Consider the following 20098-nt stretch of genomic DNA (forward strand, 5'->3'; position numbering starts at 1 on the left):
GACCTTGGCTCTTCCCATGTCAGTGCTATGGGCTCCCAGGGCCCCTTTGAGCCAACCCGGCAGCTCAAAAGAGACTTGGGGTATGTCTACGCTGCAATCAGTGCCCGGCCTGTGCCAGCAACCTTGGCTCGCCGGGCTCGGTAAAGGGGCTGTTTAATTGCAGGGTAGGTATTCCAGTTTGGACTGCAGCCCGAACTCTGGGACCCTCCCACCTTGTACGGTCCTCGAGCCCGGGTTCCAGCCTGAACCCGGATGTCTACACTGCAATTAAACAGCCCCGCAGCCCAAGTCCGCTGCCGCAGGCCAGCCGGGGTTTTCTAATTGCAATGTAGACATACCCTCAGCGTTTCCCCATCTGTAAAAGGTCAATGCTACTGACCTCCTCCGTAAAGCACTTTGACACATCACTGCATCAGGGCCAGGCGTTACTGATAATAAGGCAGCCCCTGTGGGGGACGTACCCTCCGGCTGCTCTAACGTGCTGGGGACGGTTCAGTTGCTGGGCAGCTCCAGAACTGTAGCTTTTTTTTCCTTTGCTTGTTTTCAGATCACGATAACATTCTGGGCAGTTATTTTCCTCCTCAGTCCCTGATATCTCCTCTCAACCGTAAGACTTTGTCTGGGAATTAGGAAATGTCTGAAAATTGCTTATTCTGGGGTTTGTTGATAACCTCCACGAAGTGCAAAGCATCATTGTAATATCGGTGTGTATCTCATTCTGTGCCTTTATTACTGGGGACATGTGACTCAAACGGGATTGGTTGATGAATGCATCACAAGGTATTTTTTTAATCCGGTAACGAAGGGATTAATTCTCCGGCAGCAGAACTGGCTGCTGGGGAGAGACAGGGAAAAGGTGGGAAGAGAAGCCCAGTGCATGGAAAGGATTCCTGATCTATGTCCTATCCCCTGCCTTTGCCATCACTTTCCGACAGTCTGGCTTGAGCATCCGTGCTTGTAATAATCAACAGTCTGGAGCTATCTCCGCCTTGGAGAAATGGAAATGACCAGTCCAGTCACAAACTACAAGGCGCACACGTTTCAGGGGACAATGACAGATGAGAATGTGTGTGATTGTGCCAGCCCGTCACCCAGTAAGGGTGCTTCTACCAGATACCCCTGCCTCCTGGCACTCCAGCTCACGACACGGCATTTCCTTAGCTGGTGAAAATGTAGCCAAGCTCTATTGCCTTGGCTGGAGCTACACCAGTTTCCACCAGCTGGGACTGTGGGCCAACAAGAAGTGATGTAGGTACATTGGCTATCACATGCCACAGGAGGGCAGTAATATATCTCATGTCAGGAAAATCGCAAGGAGCATGGTTGTATTCAGAGGTGTTAACATGACCCAGTCACTGTCCAGCATGAAACAGTGCTAAACAAGGGTCAGGGCATGGTATTCAGAGACGTCATCCTGCTAAATACCAGGGCAAACACGTCATTCAAAATCACTGTAACCCTTTGTTAAAGCTACAGAAAAGAAGGAAAAACAATTAAAGCATTTGAAATGTAAAGTATTGAATAAGGTTTTTGTTTTAACAACATCCCTGGTCCCTTTCCCTTTCGCTGGTGAGAGTGTTTAGAAGGGAAACAGCCCTTATCTGACAGTCTCTTCGCTGTATCAAAGATGGTCAGAACCGCCCTGTTGGGGGAAATGAGACGTTAGCTGAGCTGGGCTGGGGCTATGGTCCCTTTTCATAAGAGAGACAACGAGAAAAAGCAGAAGAGGAAGAGGAAAGAACAGCCAAGATAGAAAATGCGGCGTCTGCGTCTGGTTTACCTGGAATCTCACTGCGGGGAAAGCACACGCATGGCGATTGATCCTACCAGCCAGTCCAAGACCTGGCAAACTCGTACCAGCGTCGGGCTGTTTAGGACATTGCTTTTATCTGCCTCGCTGCTCACAGCGGTGTTCAAAATATACTGTCTTGGCCGGCTCAGCCAGACTCTTATTAGACAGGAGGGGAAAAGGGGAGGGATAGAGAAGAAAAGAAAGAAGGTAGGGAAGAAAAAGGACCCCTGAAGGAGGTGGTGTGTTACAAAGCCTCATGTCCCAGCGGCTGTTCGTGATACAGCCAAAGCTGGTGGAGGTGGAGGTGGGGATGTCCTCTGGATCTCTTTCTGGTGCAGTCTGGTCAAGACATCTGTCAGAGTCAGGGTGACCAAGGCCCAAAAGAGTTACCGTAAACCCTGGGGTCCCAGGAGATGGCGGGGGTGGCAGTCCTGATGGTGAATTACGCTCCTTCCCCTTCTTTCCATCAGCAATTGTTGTGTTCATTTTCCCTGTTGATATATTACAGAGTCTGCTGTTTGACCACACTTTGGTTCATTATGGAATATACTCAAGAGACCAGATAGCCAGGGTCCGTCAGGTTTATGAATATGATACAGGGAGAAGGTTCAATGTGATGCCAGTCTCCGAAGAGCTGCCCCGTGCAGTGATGTTACATTCACTTTATGCAGAAGTTGTGCCCCCCACGTTACACATTTCAGCTGGGATTATTTATATGATCTCGCACGTTACACATCTCTTTACACAGCGCTCAAATCCAACCCATCAGTTTGTCCCAGGCTAGCTGGTTCCATTCCTTCGTTATCTTTGTTTTAGATACGAGCATTCCACGCACTCAGCCTTGAGGGCTCTTCCCAAGCTTGTGCTAGGAGATAAAACGAATGTATCCTGATTTTGACAAGTTTTCCATCTGCTTGTGCCAAACGCTTGCTTCAGCAAATGCAGGGTGTTCTGGGATACTTGGCATAAGTGCATAGGATTATGGGCTAGGCCAGTTTAGGCTATATCACTGTTATAATATTTGTGCTTAAAGTTATTGGTGCTTATATAAAAAAAATAAATTAATGGAGATATCCCATCTCCTAGAACTGGAAGGGACCTTGAAAGGTCATTGAGTCCAGCCCCCTGCCTTCACTAGCAGGACCAAGTACTGATTTTGCCCCTGATCCCTAAGTGGCCCCCTCAAGCACTGAACTCACATTGCTGGGTTTAGCAGGCCAATGCTCAAACCATTGAGCTATCCCGCTCCCCATAATGCATCTGAATATAATATATGGTGTGTATAATACATATTATTAATATGATATAGATTTATATGCTAGCCAGCATACGTTAGTCAACACCCCTTAGCTAATTTTCCTCCTTAAGTCTCTTTTATTAAGGACCCCAAAAGCGAGTGATGGGTGGAATAGCCCATCCCCTCATTATTTTGTTCCCCAGTTAGGCCTAATGTCTGACACATTCCGGTTCCTACACTTCTTTTGTTTATCAGGCACGATCTTAACACAGCCACTGAGGCTAGGTCTACACTACGGGGGGGGAGGGGGGGCGACCTAAGATACGCAACTTCAGCTACGTGAATAGCGTATTTTAGGTCGACTTACCTGGCTGTGAGGACGGCGGCGAGTCGACTGCTGTGGCGCCGCCGTCAACTCCGCTTCCGCCTCTTGCCGCAGTGGATTTCCGGAGTCGACGGCAGAGCCATCGGGGATCGATTTTATCACGTCTTCACTAGACGCAATAAGTCGATCCCCAATAGATCGATTGCTACCCGCCGATCCGGCAGGTAGTGAAGACGTGCCCTGAGTTACATCAGGAGGCCTTTTATTTGGACTAATTCGATCTGTCTGTCTCCCTTTTCTACCTTTTCCCATCAGCGATAGTTGTTATAGGTTATTGTGCCACTTTCTGAACTTTTACTCCCTTTTTTCAGTTAAGCTCACAATTAGGGTAAATTTCTAGGCCCAGTTATCACAACAGCACTCACGGGTGATGCCCGAGTGCTAGGCTCATGCCCAGAATATGCCCTTAGGTAGGCAGGAGCTTTGCATGTCCCTTGCATTAAACCTTGAATAAGGGCTTGGTCCTTGCAGCTTTGCTAATATGGCACACGCCATGTCAGTTTGGGCCTCGCTGGGTTGACTAAGGAACCAAAGTGGGTCTCTCCCCCTCCGACATACAGACCCCTCCCACCCCACCCCGTAGATACCCCACCCCATCCAGGCCCCACAAGCACGAACTGCAAAATCATTAGCAAAACCCCCCACGAAACCAAGACAAAGAAATTATGCAGTTCACCATGTTTATATTGAAAGAGCCGATCAGGGATTGTCAAGGGTCCTGCTGAGGTCACAGAAATGTTCTCGCAATAGATCACAATGGTTTTCTGATGGGAGGAAGTGTCCATAAATGGACCCAGCACAGATTTGATCCAGCCGGTTCATTCCGACGGAATGAGGTTGTCACTACAGCTGGTAAGGGAATGGAGTTCTGTTCTGTGCTCAATGGAGCGGGGGGTAGCTCCCTTTTATAAACACCCAGCCAGCCAGTTCGCTATAAAGTCCCTGTTGGTGTCTGTTCTCTGCTTGCTTTACCTGTAAAGGGTTAATAATAAGTCCCCCAGGTAAAGGAAGGAAGTGGGCACCTGACCAAAAAGAGCCAATGGGAAGGCTAGAGCGCTTTAAAATGGGGGGAGAGCTTTCCCTTTGTCTCTCGGTTGTTCTCTCTGGGCTGAAGAGACGGGGCAGCAGGAATGCTGTGTAATGTTTGGACCAGGTATGAAAAATCCTCTTCCATCCCTAGCAGGATTCACTGGGACGGGGAATGGTTAGAGAGACGCGATCAGGTTTATTTCTTTATTTTGGCTTGTGGATTTCCTCTGTGCTCAGCTCAGGTATTTTTGTTTTCTTTTGTAAGGTTAAGCTGGACCCCAGGGAGCCATTCCTGGTGTTTAACCCCTTTTCGGTTGCTTTATAAAATCTAGCAAAAGCCTGATGTTCCATTTGTGTTTCCCTTCTTCTTTTTTTGAATGAAAATTTACCTTTTTTAAGAACCAGACTGGTTTTGTGTCTTAAAAGGTCTGTGCATATGTTTTTCAATTAGCTGGTAGCAACAGCTGGGTTTCCCTTTTGCTTGTTTTCTTTCTCGGCTTCCTCAAGGGAGGAGTGGAAAAGCCAAGGGGCCTCAGGGAAAGCTTCCCAAGTGAGTGGTTCCAGGATTTGCAAGAGGCAGTTTTTCACTTGAGTGATGGCAGCATTTACCAAGCCAAGGTCAGAGAAAAGCTGCAACCTTGGGAGTTTAAGACAAGCCTGGAGTGGGCAGTATTAATGTTTAGAATCCTTGCGGGCCCCCCCTTCTGCACTCGAAGTGCCAGAGTGGGGAATCAGCCTTGACATGTTCGTTCCTATGACATTTTTCCATGAGGATGGAAACATTTCTGGATTTGCAGAAGGCTTCTCCTCCCTCCGCCGGAAAAAAAGACATTTTCGGTTTTTCTTTGAAAAGACAAATTCCGAAAAGGTCACTGGCTTGGGCAACTGAAAACGGAAACATTTCATCTGCTAACCCTCAAGCTTGGGTCTGTTCCGGGGGGATTAGCCAGGGGGCCTGTTCCCAGATGTCGAGGGGAGGCCTTGCCCCTACTCCAGGGAGAGCTGGCCCTGGCCCTCGCTGGGCGGAGCAAGGAGGGTGTTTTATGGGAGTCAGCTAGTGCCAATCAGTATCATCATCACGGCTGCCGCCACCACGGCCAGACACCAGAATTCAGCATCACCGCCGTGCCATCCTTAGCCTGACGCTGGGCAAACCAGAAAAGGGAACCAGACCCATGGCTGAGCCAACAACAACTCCTGGAGTGTGAGCGTCACAGTCCCGTCTTCCCCTGTCCCACGGCGCACGTCCTCCCCACTCCGTTCGCTCTCGTTCCTGACCTTCCTGGCTTCTGTTCACAGTCCCGTCTTCTCCTGTCCCACGGCACACGTCCTCCCCACTCCATTTGCTCTCGTTCCTGACCTTCCTGGCTTCTGTTCACAGTCCCGTCTTCTCCTGTCCCACGGCGCACGTCCTCCCCACTCCGTTCGCTCTCGTTCTTGACCTTCCTGGCTTCTGTTCACAGTCCTGTCTTCCCCTGTCCCACGGCGCACGTCCTCCTCACTCCGTTCGCTCTTGTTCCTGACCTTCCTGGCTTCTGTCAAAGCGAGGCTGAAACCAGGCCGGGATTAAAAAACGTTGGGCCCTCTGCACTGTGGAAATGGGGCACCCCCACCATCTGTAAACTAAACAGCAAAGCGCCCCTGCCCCCTATATGCCCCATCCAGACCCCTGAATGCCCCTCCCAGGTTACATGTACCCCTCCCCACATGACCCCAGAATGCCGCTTTCTCCCCACCCCAGACCCAGACCCCCAAATGCCCCTCCCACCCCATATATACCCCACCAACCCTCCACCAGCCCCACTTATCCTGACTGCCCCCCCACATACCCCAGCTGCCCTGACATACAGCCCTCTCAAGGCCACCCTCAATGCCTCAACCCCACTGGCCATAACCCCTCCCCCCACTGCCCCCCAGTGCTCCCCACTCACCCCAGAGCCCACCACCTTCCTGGCCCTCCCCCCCCCCCCCGTCTCATCGCTTTGGCCCCATCCTGGGCTAAAGCGACTCCTCCTGATCCCAGCCACCCAGCTCCACTGCCTGCGCACTCCCGTAGCCCCACGCTGCTCAGCCACCCCTCACCTGCCCCTTGTCATGACCAAGGGGTGGCCGGCCAAACTGGAGCAAATGGCGGTGCAGTTCTGCGCAGTTGTCTTTTTTCCTGGTGATTGGGGGTCCCCCTGAGACGAGGGCCCTGTGTAAGTGCACTGATCATGCCCTGGTTAGCCCAAGCCTGGCCAAAACAGCCTCCAGGACGCAGCATGGCAGGCTCAGAGGGTGTGAGCGGCCCGGCCCAGTACTGCTGAGAGGTGGCTGGAAACCTCCAGGTGCCACTCGAGGCGAATGAGATGGGCCAGAGTTGACCTGTTTGAGGCTGACCTGCCTTCACCTGAGATGTTCCTGCAGGTGAACAGCAAGTGTCCGACCCAGCTAGTGCAAGTCAACAGAGCTCCCCCTCCATCAGTGGACAAGGGTGTGGGGTCCTGAGACTCTTTACTGCCAGGGTCGGGGCTTCTCCTCACGCTTGACCGTCCTTGCACCCAGGCCTAGCCCTTGCTCACACTCCTGCTGGATCGAGGTCACAACTATCCACGTGGTACATGGACAGGTCCATGGTTCTCCACACTCCACCCTTGGCTCGGGGGGTTGTGACATTTACAACTAGACGTGACAAGGGGTCAGAAGTCATAGAGGTGGGCACAATCATTGGTAACCCTGTGTTCCTCTGGGTGCGCTTTGCTGAGGTGACTCAAGGGTTAAGGAGTTTGGAAACACAGGCACCTGCCCTAAGCTATGTGCCTTCCTTTTGCAACATCCTGTGAGGTCCCTTCCGCCCAGGGGATCTGGAGAGGGCCTAAGCTACAAGGACGCTGCATAGAAATGCAGAGCCATTCTCCTGACTCACACCGACCATCAGACCAGTTGGGTCCTCTTAGCTCAAACTCCAGAGCACAAAAGCGCATGAGGCTAGGGGCATGGAGAGAGGGGGCCTGCAGGGAGAAACCGTAGGAACAGCAAACCCTAGGATCAGGCAGAAGATAATGATTGTGGTTACAGTTTATGCTGACAATAACAAGGCGAGCTCCTGGCTGTGGAACAGTTTGGAGGGCCTCCAGCACTAGAAGCAGAGGGGACATATCACTCCTTCACGGGGATCATTTGGGAAAGAAAGAAAATCCCCATCTCTCTGTGGACTGAGAAATGGATGTTGGCTGGTCCCCCCCGCCCACCCGTCCATGCACGCAGCTGAAGCCGGATCCCTTCCCATCCGCCCACAGCAGACAGCCCGATAAAAGCAGCCCGGGGAGGCAGATCCAGCCAGAAGGCTCCGTTGCAGCTGACTCCTGCTCACCGGCCCCAGCAGGACCCTCCTCCGTCTCACCATGGCAAAGGCAGCCGGGCTTGTCTGCGCGTTTCTCCTGCTGGCTTCGTTCTGCTGCCAGAGCCTGGCTCAGAGTGAGTACGGGTGCCCCCTGCCGCCGCTTCCATGGGGAGACGGGAGCTGGGTCAGGGAGCACCACGGGATCTCAGTGCAGGGGCAGATGGGGAGAGGTGTCAGGGCATGGCTGGGATATGGGGGGTAGGACAGAGGGGTCCCAGACTGCCCCTCGCCAGATGGTCCCACTCTGCACGTGCAGAGTGACTCTGTGACAATGGCGCCATGGGGTGGCGGGTCCCTCTGGGGGACTCCGGCTCAAACAGGCTCAGGTTATGGGGAGGAGCTGCTCTGAGCTGCAGACTCTGCCAGTTTCCCCAGGAGGGAGGATCCTGCCGGGACAGCCGAGCCGGCAGGCGTGTGGCCGAGGCCGAGCCGAGCCCTCCCATAGAGGTGTATTAGCGCCGCAGTGTTCACTAGGGCAAACTTCTTCTGGCCGCTGGGATCAATAGGGCAGGCTCCGATTTACGCCGGCTGAGAATGTGCTAGCCCAGCGGGGTTATCTGGGAGTGAGCTGAGTGACCTAGGGCCACAATTAGCCACGCAGCCAGGAACAGGTCACGTGGATGCTCTGGGCCCGTTCAGGGGATATGGGGTCCCATCTAGGCAACTTCACCCTCACCTGAGCTGCTTTCTGCCCCATTAGAGGCCCCTGGCGCGCCGGACAAGTGCTGCTTCACGTTCCAGACAAGCAGGATTAAGAAAGGCAACATCGTGGGCTGGTACTTCACCAACCCCGAGTGCTCCTACCCCGCCGTGGTGTGAGTATCCCCGCGCACAGGGCCCTGGGGATGAGAGAGACGCAGGGGAGGGGACTGAGAGAGGGAGGAACACAGCTGGACAGTGAGGGGCGGAGGGAGAGAGGAGGGGATTAATGTGGGGCGCACCAGGGGAGGGGTCGATGCTGTGAGCTAGCCCCAGAGCTGGCTGATGCAGCTGCACAGACGAGGGCTCCTTGCAAATGCTGGGACTCCCTGTAGCCAAACGTCCCCGGCCTTTCCTGCTGCTCCCTGGGACGTCCCAGGCCACCTCTGCCCTGCACTCGGATTTAGTCCAGCCCCGTGGGAGTGCCAGCTGGGGCAGACGGAGACGTTTGGGGTGCTTACAATCCAGGTCCTGCCTTTCCTGTGAGGCGGCTCCTGGGGAAACTGGAGTGGCCTGGCTGGGGCTCATGGAGCAGTTAAAGGCTACTTCACCGGCACTCTGCTCCCAGAGACGGCTGCAAACAGCCGTGGGGAAATGGATTCCCTCTCCAGACATTCCTGCAGCTATACCGGGCCTGACCCTGCTCTCACGCCCCCGGGTGTAAATCAGGAGCAGCCCCATTGCAGTCAGGGAAGTGGCTCAGGTGTAAAACCCAGTCTCGGGACCAGGTCACCAATGGCTCGGCCTTGGCACGCACAGCTGGGGCTGAGTTTTCGGGTAATGTGCGCCCGACGCGCCGAGTTCTGGCCCCAGCTGTGGGGGCTGGGTGAGCGTTTCAAAGTCATATGGAGCAGGGCCCCAACTCCCATTGACTTAGCCCCGAGGCACCTTTGAAAATCTCACCGGCGGAGCCCTTCTGAAAATTGATGCCGCCGTCATTCTAACAGTGATCCGTCTCAACCCAGCCCCTCGCTAACCCAGCTCCTCCTCTTCCTGCAGATTCAAGACTCGAATGGGCAAAGAGATCTGTGCCAACCCTGACAAGCGGTGGGTGAAGAAATACCAGGGGTTCTTCCGGCCGAATTCCCTGTCTGTCCCCACCTAGACAAGCCGCGAGGGGAGAATCCTGGAGACCAGCCCCCAGCTCTGTAACCCCCCCCCACACAGCTGCAAACGGCTCTTGCTAGCTTGACTTTTACTCCTTCGTTTGTCCTTCCCTGGTGCAGGATCTGAAACGCCAGGGGAGCCGCTCCCGGCTCTTCGACTCAGCCCATCTCAGGGGAGGGCTGTGGACACAGAAAGTGGCGTCTGATGTGGCTGGCAGCTCTGCTGGGATGCAGCGTCTCCAGTTGCATTTAGCATCCCCCCGAGTGCACCTCCTCCCACAAGATCCCCATGGGGGGGATGTCTGTACCACGGCGGGGTCACCTCCTTGGGGGAGCTTTGCAAAGCCATCTAGGGGAGCAGATGTTCTGTTCTCATGGAAAACGGGGTGCCCAGATCCCTCAGCAGTTTTAAAACTCCCAGCCCTACCCTGCAGGCCCAGATTGTTCCCTGTGTAGCCTGGTTCGACCAGGCCGTCCTCCTCCCCATGGCCCCGCAGGAGAGTTCCTTCCAGGGAGCTGGGACAACCTCCTGGTCTTCTCAGTAGCCACCAGCACAGGAAGGGCCCATCCCCACAGGTCAGTGATGCAGGCAGGAGTTCAGGAGCCCAAAGACCCGTGTCTGTTAAGGCTGGCACAAGGGGCAAACTCCCCAGAACTCCCCCAGAGCCATGTCCTGACCCGCTTGTCCTTCCCCCCGGGGACGAGCCGCCCCCTTTGAGGCTCTTCTCCAGAGCTGTGTCCCACCTAGTCTGCAAAGCCCCGTAGGCGACCCTGCCCCAGCCCAGTACAAACCCCTGAGCAGTGACGCAGACGGCAGGTGACGGCATCCAGCCGAGCAGAAGGAATAGGGAGCAGTTGTGTTGCCTCATGCTATGCAGACTCAGTGAAACACGTCCCCACCAAGCCAGTGAGGGAGACACCCAGCCAGACGCCGTTAGCTAAACAACGCTTCCTGCGCAGATCCCACGTCCCCCCGACTTTTTATGATCGTTCTGGGGTAAGAAATGTCAAACACAATGCTTCCAGCTTAATACGTACCTGCGTGTAAGCATATGGGTGCGTACGTGGGCATTTGATTCCGGAAAGGCCTGACAATGTTCTTGTTGGCTTCCTCGTCTATGTATCGAAATATACAAATATATCAACCATGAAATCAACGAAGTGTTTGTGCCAGTTTGGGGGATCTGATGAATTCGGTGGGTTTGTAAAATCGCTGTGTCATTGAATACACCAGTGGCTCCGGAGCCAGCCATCTGTCACTTCCCTCCCAGACCAGGGACATTCATTAGAGTCATTAGCACCAAATAGCTCCCGTTTAAACACAGCTGACGCCTAGGGGAACCAGTTGGGCCAGATTTGTCTGCAGGGATGGGGGTTGGTGGAAGGTCCCCAGAAGGGGAACTAGCATGTAAAATCGCCGAGGGGCCCACGATGGGACCGGGAGAGGAACAAAGCGACAGGCTTTTGGAGGGAGAGGGAACTGTTTGACTTTGAGAGGAGGCGAGAGGAAGCTGACTGGAGAGGTTAGTGAGGTTCGGGAGAGAAGCCTGACCTGGAGACGTGGAGTCCCAGGATGGACCAGGAACCCCGAAAGGACACGGATTCAAATCCCGAAGAATGCTCTAAGTGATGAGGAATGGGAGGCGGGGATCGACGCGCTGGTGTTTCGTATTCTGCCTGTGTCTGTACATCTCTTATGCTGTCTAAAGTGAAGTGTGATTGTGTTAGAAACCCCACGCAAGGTCTCTGCCTGCTTCAACTGTGGTGTGTCCCTGCAGGGGTTAACTGTTCGCCGGAGTGCCTGCAGGATGGAGCTCTGGGCGGGGTGTGCCGAGGCTGCTGCGGGAGCTGGCACGGGTCTCAGGGCCTAGGCAGCTGGGTTGCAAAGTCCCAACACTCAGCAGAGGGTGCTAGATGGAGGATCGGCACCCTGGGGACGTGTCTCGAGACCCAAAGCCAGAGGCAGGGTCTGGCCTGTGCTCAGACTCAACATGCCCAAAGCACCCGGGTCCAGCATTGGGATGCAAACACAGCAGCCTGGTGAGTGTCCAGAAGGGGGCGCTTGACCAGGGCTGGGACAGTGATCCCCTACAATCGGGTGCTGAACACCTAGCCAGGCACTCGGCGCAATGGGGTTCTGCTCCGGGGGGGGTCTCCGGGGTACAAATTATCCTAACAGCCAATGTTCCCCTCCACTGGCCTCTTCACCCCAGGCTTTGTCTCGCTCTGAGGGCCCAGGATCTTCCACCCTCACGGAGCCGTCCCTTCCGCCAGGCGTAGCCAAGGAAACCAGGGGCCTGCTCAGTATGAAAGGTACTGCCCTGTGTGCGGGTGTGGTATACACGGCCACAAACACACACATTGTGCAGTACACACACACACCCAAACACACACACTGTGCTGTATGCACCCCCACCCACCCCCAAACACACACACTGTGCTGTACACACACACCCCCAAACACACACACTGTGCTGTACGCACCCCCACCCACCCCCAAACACACACACAGTGCTGTACACACACACTCCCAAACACACACACTGTGCTGTACACACACACACCCAAACACACACACTGTGCTATACACACCCCCACCCACCCCCAAACACACACACTGTGCTGTACACACCCCTACCCACCTCCAAACTCACACACTGTGCTGTACACACCCCCACCCACCCCCAAACACACACACTGTGCTGTACACACCCCCAAACACACACTGTGCTGTACACACACACAGCCACCTCCAAACTCACACACAGTGCTGTACACACACACAGCCACAAACACACACATTGTGCAGTACACACACACCCAAACACACACACTGTGCTGTACACACACACACCCAAACACACACACTGTGCTATACACACCCCCACCCACCCCTCAACACACACACTGTGCTGTACACACACACACACCCCTACACACGTTGTGCTGTACACACACACACACACACACTGTGCTGTACACACACACTCTGGACTCTCTCTACACTCCCCTACAAACACACTCACCCTGCTCCCCCCTTGCCAGGTCTCAGCCTGGGCTCCAGCCTGCGCCCACTGCCTACACCGCTGTGTTCAGCCCTGCAGCGTGAGCCCGACTCTGAGCCTCGCTGCAGTGGGTCTTGCCGCTTGGCGGAGGTGCCCTGTGGCTGCCAGCGCGCTGGGCGGGGGCAATCCTTGCTGGCAGATGCTAGAGAGGTTCCCTGCTCTGGGTGCCGGCGGATGGTGTCTGAGGAGGAGGCTGCAGCCCGTCCCCTTCTAGTTCCCAGCCCAGCCTCCCTGCACTGAGAACCCCTGTCCATGGTGCCAGGAGATGTGAGCAGAGGCCTGCTGTGGTGCTGGAAAGCAGCGGGGCCTAGCAGGGAGACAGCCACACAGGGCACAGGGCTAGGGAGGGGTGAGGCAGGGGCCCAGCTTTTCTCTCTGAGCAGGATCCTGTTATCCTGGGACAGCGCTCGGTTCCTCTGGCGTCTCCACCAGCCAGTATCGCCCTGCCACGGCGTTTCCCTGGGAGCCAGATTTCCCGACAGGAAAGGCAGACACATGTGGTGTCCCCGCAGCTAGGGACGGACCCACGCCAAACAGCCCCGAGCTGGGGGAATGTGACCCCTAGAACAGGCTGGGCCAGAATCATGGATCTGACTGATCTAGGCAGAGCTGGAAACGCCACCTAGCGTTAAGGTTGCCCAACACTTTTCATTCAAAGACCCTGTTTTCATTTGCTTATCATTTCCCCAAACTTTACCCATTTGGGTATAAATTTCCCAGGCCAGGTGGCTGCCTCAGGCTGAATTTTTCTGGAGAGTTTCATTTAAAACAATTTCAGCCAGTTCTGACAACGAGGTTGGGAAAATGCAACCGTCTGTCAGTCACTGTTCCATGGTGAAGCGACGGGGCTCGGAGCAGGGGCGTGGCGTTCAGCTGCGGGGGTGCCCTGGGGACAGAGAGAGGCGCCTTTTGTGCCAATCTGCCCTCGGGTAGCTCAGTTACAATCCTATGAGAAATCACGGGCAGTTGTTAGAATTTTTTCAGCTGGGCAAAACACTCTCATTTGCTCCAACCTTGTTATTGGAAATGACAGAACCGTTTTTGCGGGGACTTGCCAATCAAATTCAGCCTGGGGCAGACAACCGGCATGGGAAAATTCAGCAAAATGGTTAACGGCCTGTCTGATTTTCAAATGTTTTAAAGCGGTGCCCACTGCCTCACGATACACGTGCCACACGCGTCTGTCTGGTGTGCACAAGAGTCTCATTCATTGGAGGCCATGTCGATGCCTACCTACCGGACCTGTGTGTGCAGCTAGGTATTTAGTGGCCGGATTCTGCTTGCTGACACAGGGGTGTAAATCTGGAATCTCTCCACTGGAGTCCATGGCACTTCACTGCATTTACACCATGAAATGACAGCAGGATTTTGCTCCTGGACATCTAAACAGCTTAACCTGCACCCCAAAAATATTGTGAGGGTATCACCCTCCCAAGGGGGTGGGGCTTTCTCCTCCTCCCGCAGCCTGGAGGCATAACAGGGAAATGAAGCTGCTGCTTCTGCAGGGTTTCAGGTCCAAAGAGCGAGTTATAGAGACCTATGAGTGTAGTGGAAGAGGTCCCCGGTTCAATCCCCTCTCTCGGTGGGCTATAACAGGGTGTGCTGGCCCAGGACTGTGCTGGGGGCTCCGTCTCAGGCTCTGCCACAGTGTCCCTATGTAATTTTTGGCAAGTCACTTAATCTACTTCTGGCCCCAGGTGTACCATAGGGCTGAGACTTCCCCGCCTCCCAGGGGGCTGAGGATGAAATGGGTTCGTGACCGTGAGGCACTCAGGTTCTGTGGCCCTGGGAGTGCGTCGGTAGACAACTCCTCTGCAATATACCTTCGCGCCCCTGCCATCTGCACAAAATGGGCCGGATTATGCATCATTTCGAAGGCACGCTGGCCGGTGTCACTGGCTGTGTTTGAAACAGGCCTGCAGCAAACACACGGGCAGGGAGTCGAGCCTCATCCTGTGTGGTTTGCAAATGACTAAATTTAAACCTAAAACCCTCTGCCTGCCCCTCTCTGTCTTCCCCCGTGAGCATGTGCAGGGCTGGCTCCTTATCTGTAAATCAGCAAGAGACTTTCCAGTGACACTGCTCTGCTGTCTCCCCTGGTCACAGGAGCGTGGGGCGGAGTGGGGGAGACAGGTATTAATAGATGATAATGAACGAATGGAATAAGTATTCATCCTCCGTGGACATTCCAGCACCATCATGGGAGTCCTTGCTGAGGGCTATAAAATACAGCGGCCGGCGAGGGGGAAGCCAGACCATTCTCGGCCACCCCAACCTGCCCGAATCCGCCTGCTGCTGGAGCCGGAGCCGAGACACCCCGCCTGGAAATGAAGGTCACCTCCTTAGCCCTCGTAACACTGCTCCTGTTGGCTCTCTGGATGGAAGCCCACTCATTCAGCTGTAAGTAGAGGGTCAGCCCCTTTCTTTCTCTGGGAGATCCCAGCTTAGACAAGGCGATCTGGAAGGAAAGCTACCCACAGTGCAGAGGAAGGGACTGGGCTGGGCACTGGGAGATCTGGGTACGGTCCCACCTCTGCCACGGACTCTGTGTGACCTAGCTGAGCCACTGAGGCTGGGCTATCTTAGGCGTTCCCATGAAAAGGATGGAAAATAGGCACTGACATCCCCAGGGCAGTTTTGAAAGTCTCAGCCTTCGTCTCGCCGTGGCTCCGTTCCCCGTCTGGGAAATGGAGCTCGCGAGCCTCCTTTTGTCTTGTCTGTTTAGATCATGGCTCCATGCAGCACCCAGCACAATGGGGCCCCCATCTCTTTCTGAATCTGAATCCTTCCTGCCTCATCAGACATAGCTTAGGGCTCCAGGATCCCTGCCTATCCCGGCCTGCTCTGGGCATATCCTCTATGTTGTTAAGGCCCATAAGTTTTCCCTCACTGAGCTGTGTCTGATGGATGGATTCTTTCAGTCAGGCCCTTTGTGGATTCCTCTGGTTCATTCGTTACCCACATCCAGGGGCGGCTCCAGGCACCAGCGCACCAAGCGCATGCCTGGGGCGGCAAGCCACGGGGGGCAGCCTGTTGGACGCCAGGAGGGCGGCAGTCAGGCTGCCTTCGGCGGCATGCCTGCGGGAGGTCCACCGGTCCCGCGGCTTCGACGGCAATTCGGTGGCGGGTACGCCGAAGGCGCGGGACTGGCGGACCTCCCGCAGGCACGCCGCCAAAGGCTGCCTCACTGCCGTGCTTGGGGTGGCAAAATACATAGAGCCGCCCCTGCCCACATCCCAGATATTGCCATCTTCTTTTCTGGATACGTTTGGAGCTTAAAGGGGTGTCAAATTCTCTGAGGAAACTCAGCACACTTTCAACTTTGGGGTACATTCATGCCATTTAATACATAGTGTTTTCTTGAGGCATTTGCTTTCGAAGGCATTTAGATGCCTGTCTGCACCTTTTGATGGATTTTCAGCTTTTACATCAGGCTGGTCAGGGGGAAATAACATCTCAGTGGATGGTTTGGAGTTTGCTCTGCAAGTTGTAGATTTTCGATGGCCAAATCCTGTTTAAGCTGGTGAATGCAGCACCAAATCGTTACATTAGTTCCTTCCAGTTATGCCCCTGGCCTATCTACAACTGCAGTACTCATAATAATAGTACTATGGACAGGAGATTCGGGCTTTGGGCTACCTGCGGTGTGGTGCTTAGCCCTGGGGCTGGTAGCAGAATCTACTTTCGGAAGATGCTTGCCATGCGTGGAGCTGGCAGAGAATTGCCCATCAAAACCACTGGCTGGCAAATGGGTTTCCTCACAATGGAATTTTTCACAGAACAAATTCTGTTCTCATCAATATTTTTCAGGTTTTCATAAAAAAAAAAACCAGAAAAGGGAACATTTTCATTTTGGGATTTTTCAGAGAAGATCCCAACGTCTTGTTTTTTTTTTTTTTTAAACAAAAACAATTTTGGGGGTTGTTTTTGCTGATTTTTTTCCCTGGGAAAAGAATTAGGGTTGCCAACTTTCTAATAGCACAAAACCGAACACCCCTGACCCACCCCATGCCACACCCCTTCCCAAGGCCCTACCCATGTCCCGCCCCTTCTTCAAGGCCCCACCCACCGCTTGCTCCATCCCCCCCTCCCTCCATTGCTTGCTCTCCCCCACCCTCACTCACTTTCACTGGGCTGGGGGTAGGAGTGCAGGGGGGCTTGAGGGTTCTGGCTAAGGGGGTGGGCTCTGAGGTGAGGCTGGAGATGAGGGGTTTGAGGTGCAGGAGGGTGCTCTGGGCTGGGATCATGGGGTTTGGAGGCAGAAGGGGGATCAGGGTGAGGGGTGAGGGTGCAGGGGTGGGTGTCAGGGGTGCAGGCTCCAGGTGGCAATTACCTCAAGCAGCTCACAGAAGCAACAGCATGTCCCCCCTCCGTGGCTCTGCGCGCTGCCCCGTGTGCAGGCACCACCTCCGCAGCTCCCATTGGCCACGGTTCCCAGCCAATGGGAGCTGCAGGGGCAGCGTTTGAGGCGGGACAACGTGTGGAGCTCCCTGGCTGCCCCTACACGTAGGAGTCGGAGAGGGGACATGTCGCTGATTCTGGGAGCTGCGTGGCATGGAGGCTAGCAGGGAGCCCGCCAGCCCCACTGTGCAGCGCCACCAACCAGACAGTCAATGGCCCAGTCAGCAGTGCTGACCGGAGCCGCCAGGATCCCTTTTCAACCGGGTGTTCCTGTTGAAAACCGGATACCTGGTCACCCTAGAAAAAATAGGTCATTTCCTGACCCGTTCTAAGCACAAGGCTGGAACCACAATGGGCTGCAGAGTCCCTCATCTAAGGGCCTGAAAGGCTGTGCTGATGTTTCATGTCCCGCGTGTTGGGTAACATGAGAGGACTCCCTGTTTCTAAAACTAAGCTGGTTCTCTATTAAGAGAATCTATCACAGAGATCCTGCAACCGCAGGGAGCATTCAAGCCATGTGCACGCAGACTGGCTTCCTGCAGCCTCCTGCAACCTATGCTCCTCCCTCCACCTTCCATGCAGGTTGCTACAATCAACATAAATGAATTAACCCCTGCAAACCTCCGCCCCCGCCCCCTGGCAGGGGTGTGAACATCCTTGTCCCCATGCTACCAGTGGGGAAAGTGAGACACAGAGAGGCAAACAGCTAAACAATGAGATCGACAGTGACTCAGTGGCAAAGCTGGGAATATTATAATTGCAATATTTCGGTGCCAGTGAAAGGCAGAAACCCTCCCGTGCAAAACACCAATGAACCCGATCTGGGGGGGGTATCAAATAATTCCCTCCTGACCCCCAGAGAGAGGTTTGGCCACTTCCCAGCACTACTGAAGTCACTATTACACATGATTAATCCTGTCTCCCCAGTTCTTCATTATTATCCAGCGTATGAGAACTCACACATCTTCCTTTCTTCTTTCCAGTTGATAGGAAACACAACACATGCTGTTATGCAAACAATTTTGTCAGAAAACCGATCTCCCCGCAACTGATCCGGAGTGACAGACCCACAGATCATAGATGCTCCCGCCAGGCCGTGATGTAAGTTTCACAGGGTGGCAGAGGCACGGGCTCCATGCTTTTCTTTTCTCTTGCGTCTGTAACTTCGTCTGTTTCAGTAAACACCACAGAAAAGTCCTTTCCGAGAGCTGCTCATGTTGTACCGCATTCAATTCCAGGTTTGCTAATCCGCCACCTGATGATTCACATGCAGAGCGAGCTCGCTAATAGACCCCTTTGCAGCGAGGGGTTAATAGTGATTTCTATCCTGGGATTTCATTACTATCATAGAATCATAGAATATCAGAGTTGGAAGGGACCTCAAGAGGTCATCTAGTCCAACCCCCTGCTCAAAGCAGGACCAATTCCCAGCTAAATCATCCCAGCCAGGGCTTTGTCAAGCTAAGGCTGGTCTACATGGAAAGTTCCACCCATTTCATTAAAGGTCTGATTTAAAAACCAATTTGTTAAATAGATGCCAGTGGCCTTGCTTACTTTAGTTTCCATCAAACCTTGTTCCTAATTCACCTGCCACACGACACTTTCGTGAGAGCATCCACAGATATTTGCACTGGTTTCCCTAAATCATGTCAATTGCTGCAACGTTCTATGTAGCCCAGCCCTAAATACATCGGGGTAAATCATCTGTTACTGCCCAAAGAGTTATTGGAGATCCAAACCCAATGACACATGTAACCATAAAGAAGCAAAGTGCACCATGGGATGTGCTATCCTTGCTATTTTTACTGTGCGTGTGGACTGCCAATGTTGTTGCACATTAGCAGATAGCCACGGGGTCTCACAGTCAGTGTGAACTGATGAGATTCCACTGGAAAGGAGCAATAGATTAACTGAAAAGTTAGAGGAGGGGTAGGTGTCACTGTCAGCGAATGTCTCTGCATGGCTGAATCAATTCAGATGCTGTAGTGAGAGCTGCTCTCAAAGAGCTCTGTGTTTGCCCCAGCTCTGGACGCCTGCACATCAGGTTCAAGGCATCTTGGCAGAGAGGTCAGTGGCACTGATCTTAGGACTTGAGTGCACTGAGTCGTGCGGGAGCCCAGAATTGGACTGGCAGGGGATACTCCAACCTCGGACAGCAGTGCATTGACAAAGCGGGTGGGAGCTGTGCTGGAGTGGCTGGGAGCGTGGCAGGCCATGCTCATGGTGTATGGACCGGTCCGTGTGGGGGGACCACAGATTGCAATAGCACAAGATGTTGCAGGTCCGGATTGAGGTGCGTTGTCAAAGCTGGGGGAGGCAAGTGCCCACAGCAGCAGCCCCACAGCACCGTGCCTGATCAGAGTCCGTGTGCCTAAGGCAACCTGCCTCATGGCCCTTTCTCTCTCTATTCACAGTGTGGTGCTGCGGAGGGGGAAGGAGGTCTGTGTCGATCCCAGTGAGGAATGGTTCAAGACATACAAAGAAAACCAGAAAAACTTCTTAAAGAAACTTGGCCTGTCGGTCTGAGATGGAAGCAGGTGGACACGATCTTGGTTTAACGCGCCATATTATTTATATGCACGGACGTAGCAGTGTATGGTTTTGCTAATTTATTTTTCTAGTCCTGTTAATTTATGTGATAAAACCTCTTCCATTCCCTTCATCCCTTCTGTGTCCTTCCCTCCCCCGCCCCCCCACTGAACATGTGATGGGGCAGCTGACCAAAGCCACTGCCGCTCTCTGCAGACCCAATAAAATCCAGTGTTTTCTAACATGTCCCAGTGCTGCCGCTGATGTGAGTAGGAAATGTCGCCCCATTTCTGAACAAAGATGGGCCTTTTCGCCATGGTGTCACTATGGAGACCCAAGGATGGTGCAGGGCAATGTGGTGTCACTGTGGAAACACCAGGGTAGTGCAGGACACCCTGGTGTCACTATGGAGACCCAGGGATGCTGTGGGGATGCAATGGAGGAGGGACTCAGGGAGTGGACTGACCCTTGTG

General features: G+C 53.9%; 1 protein-coding gene and 1 long non-coding RNA gene across 2 annotated transcripts; both read left to right on the forward strand.

Annotated features, from left to right (window-relative positions):
• The first annotated feature begins 7689 nt into the window (after positions 1 to 7689).
• On the forward strand, positions 7690 to 10787 carry LOC101949207 (C-C motif chemokine 13-like). The gene is made up of 3 exons (XM_005314447.5): positions 7690 to 7899; positions 8526 to 8640; positions 9524 to 10787. The coding sequence occupies exons 1-3, from the start codon at positions 7827 to 7829 to the stop codon at positions 9627 to 9629; spliced, it is 294 nt and encodes a 97-aa protein (XP_005314504.2). The 5' UTR covers positions 7690 to 7826; the 3' UTR covers positions 9630 to 10787.
• Positions 10788 to 14897: 4110 nt separating this feature from the next.
• On the forward strand, positions 14898 to 19851 carry LOC101949474 (uncharacterized). Its single transcript, XR_010593787.1, has 3 exons — positions 14898 to 15095; positions 18080 to 18197; positions 19511 to 19851. It is a non-coding gene; the product is annotated as an uncharacterized LOC101949474 (long non-coding RNA).
• Positions 19852 to 20098: the final 247 nt, after the last annotated feature.

Source organism: Chrysemys picta, chromosome 19 (genome assembly GCF_011386835.1).
Source record: "Chrysemys picta bellii isolate R12L10 chromosome 19, ASM1138683v2, whole genome shotgun sequence".
Lineage (NCBI taxonomy): Eukaryota > Metazoa > Chordata > Testudines > Emydidae > Chrysemys > Chrysemys picta.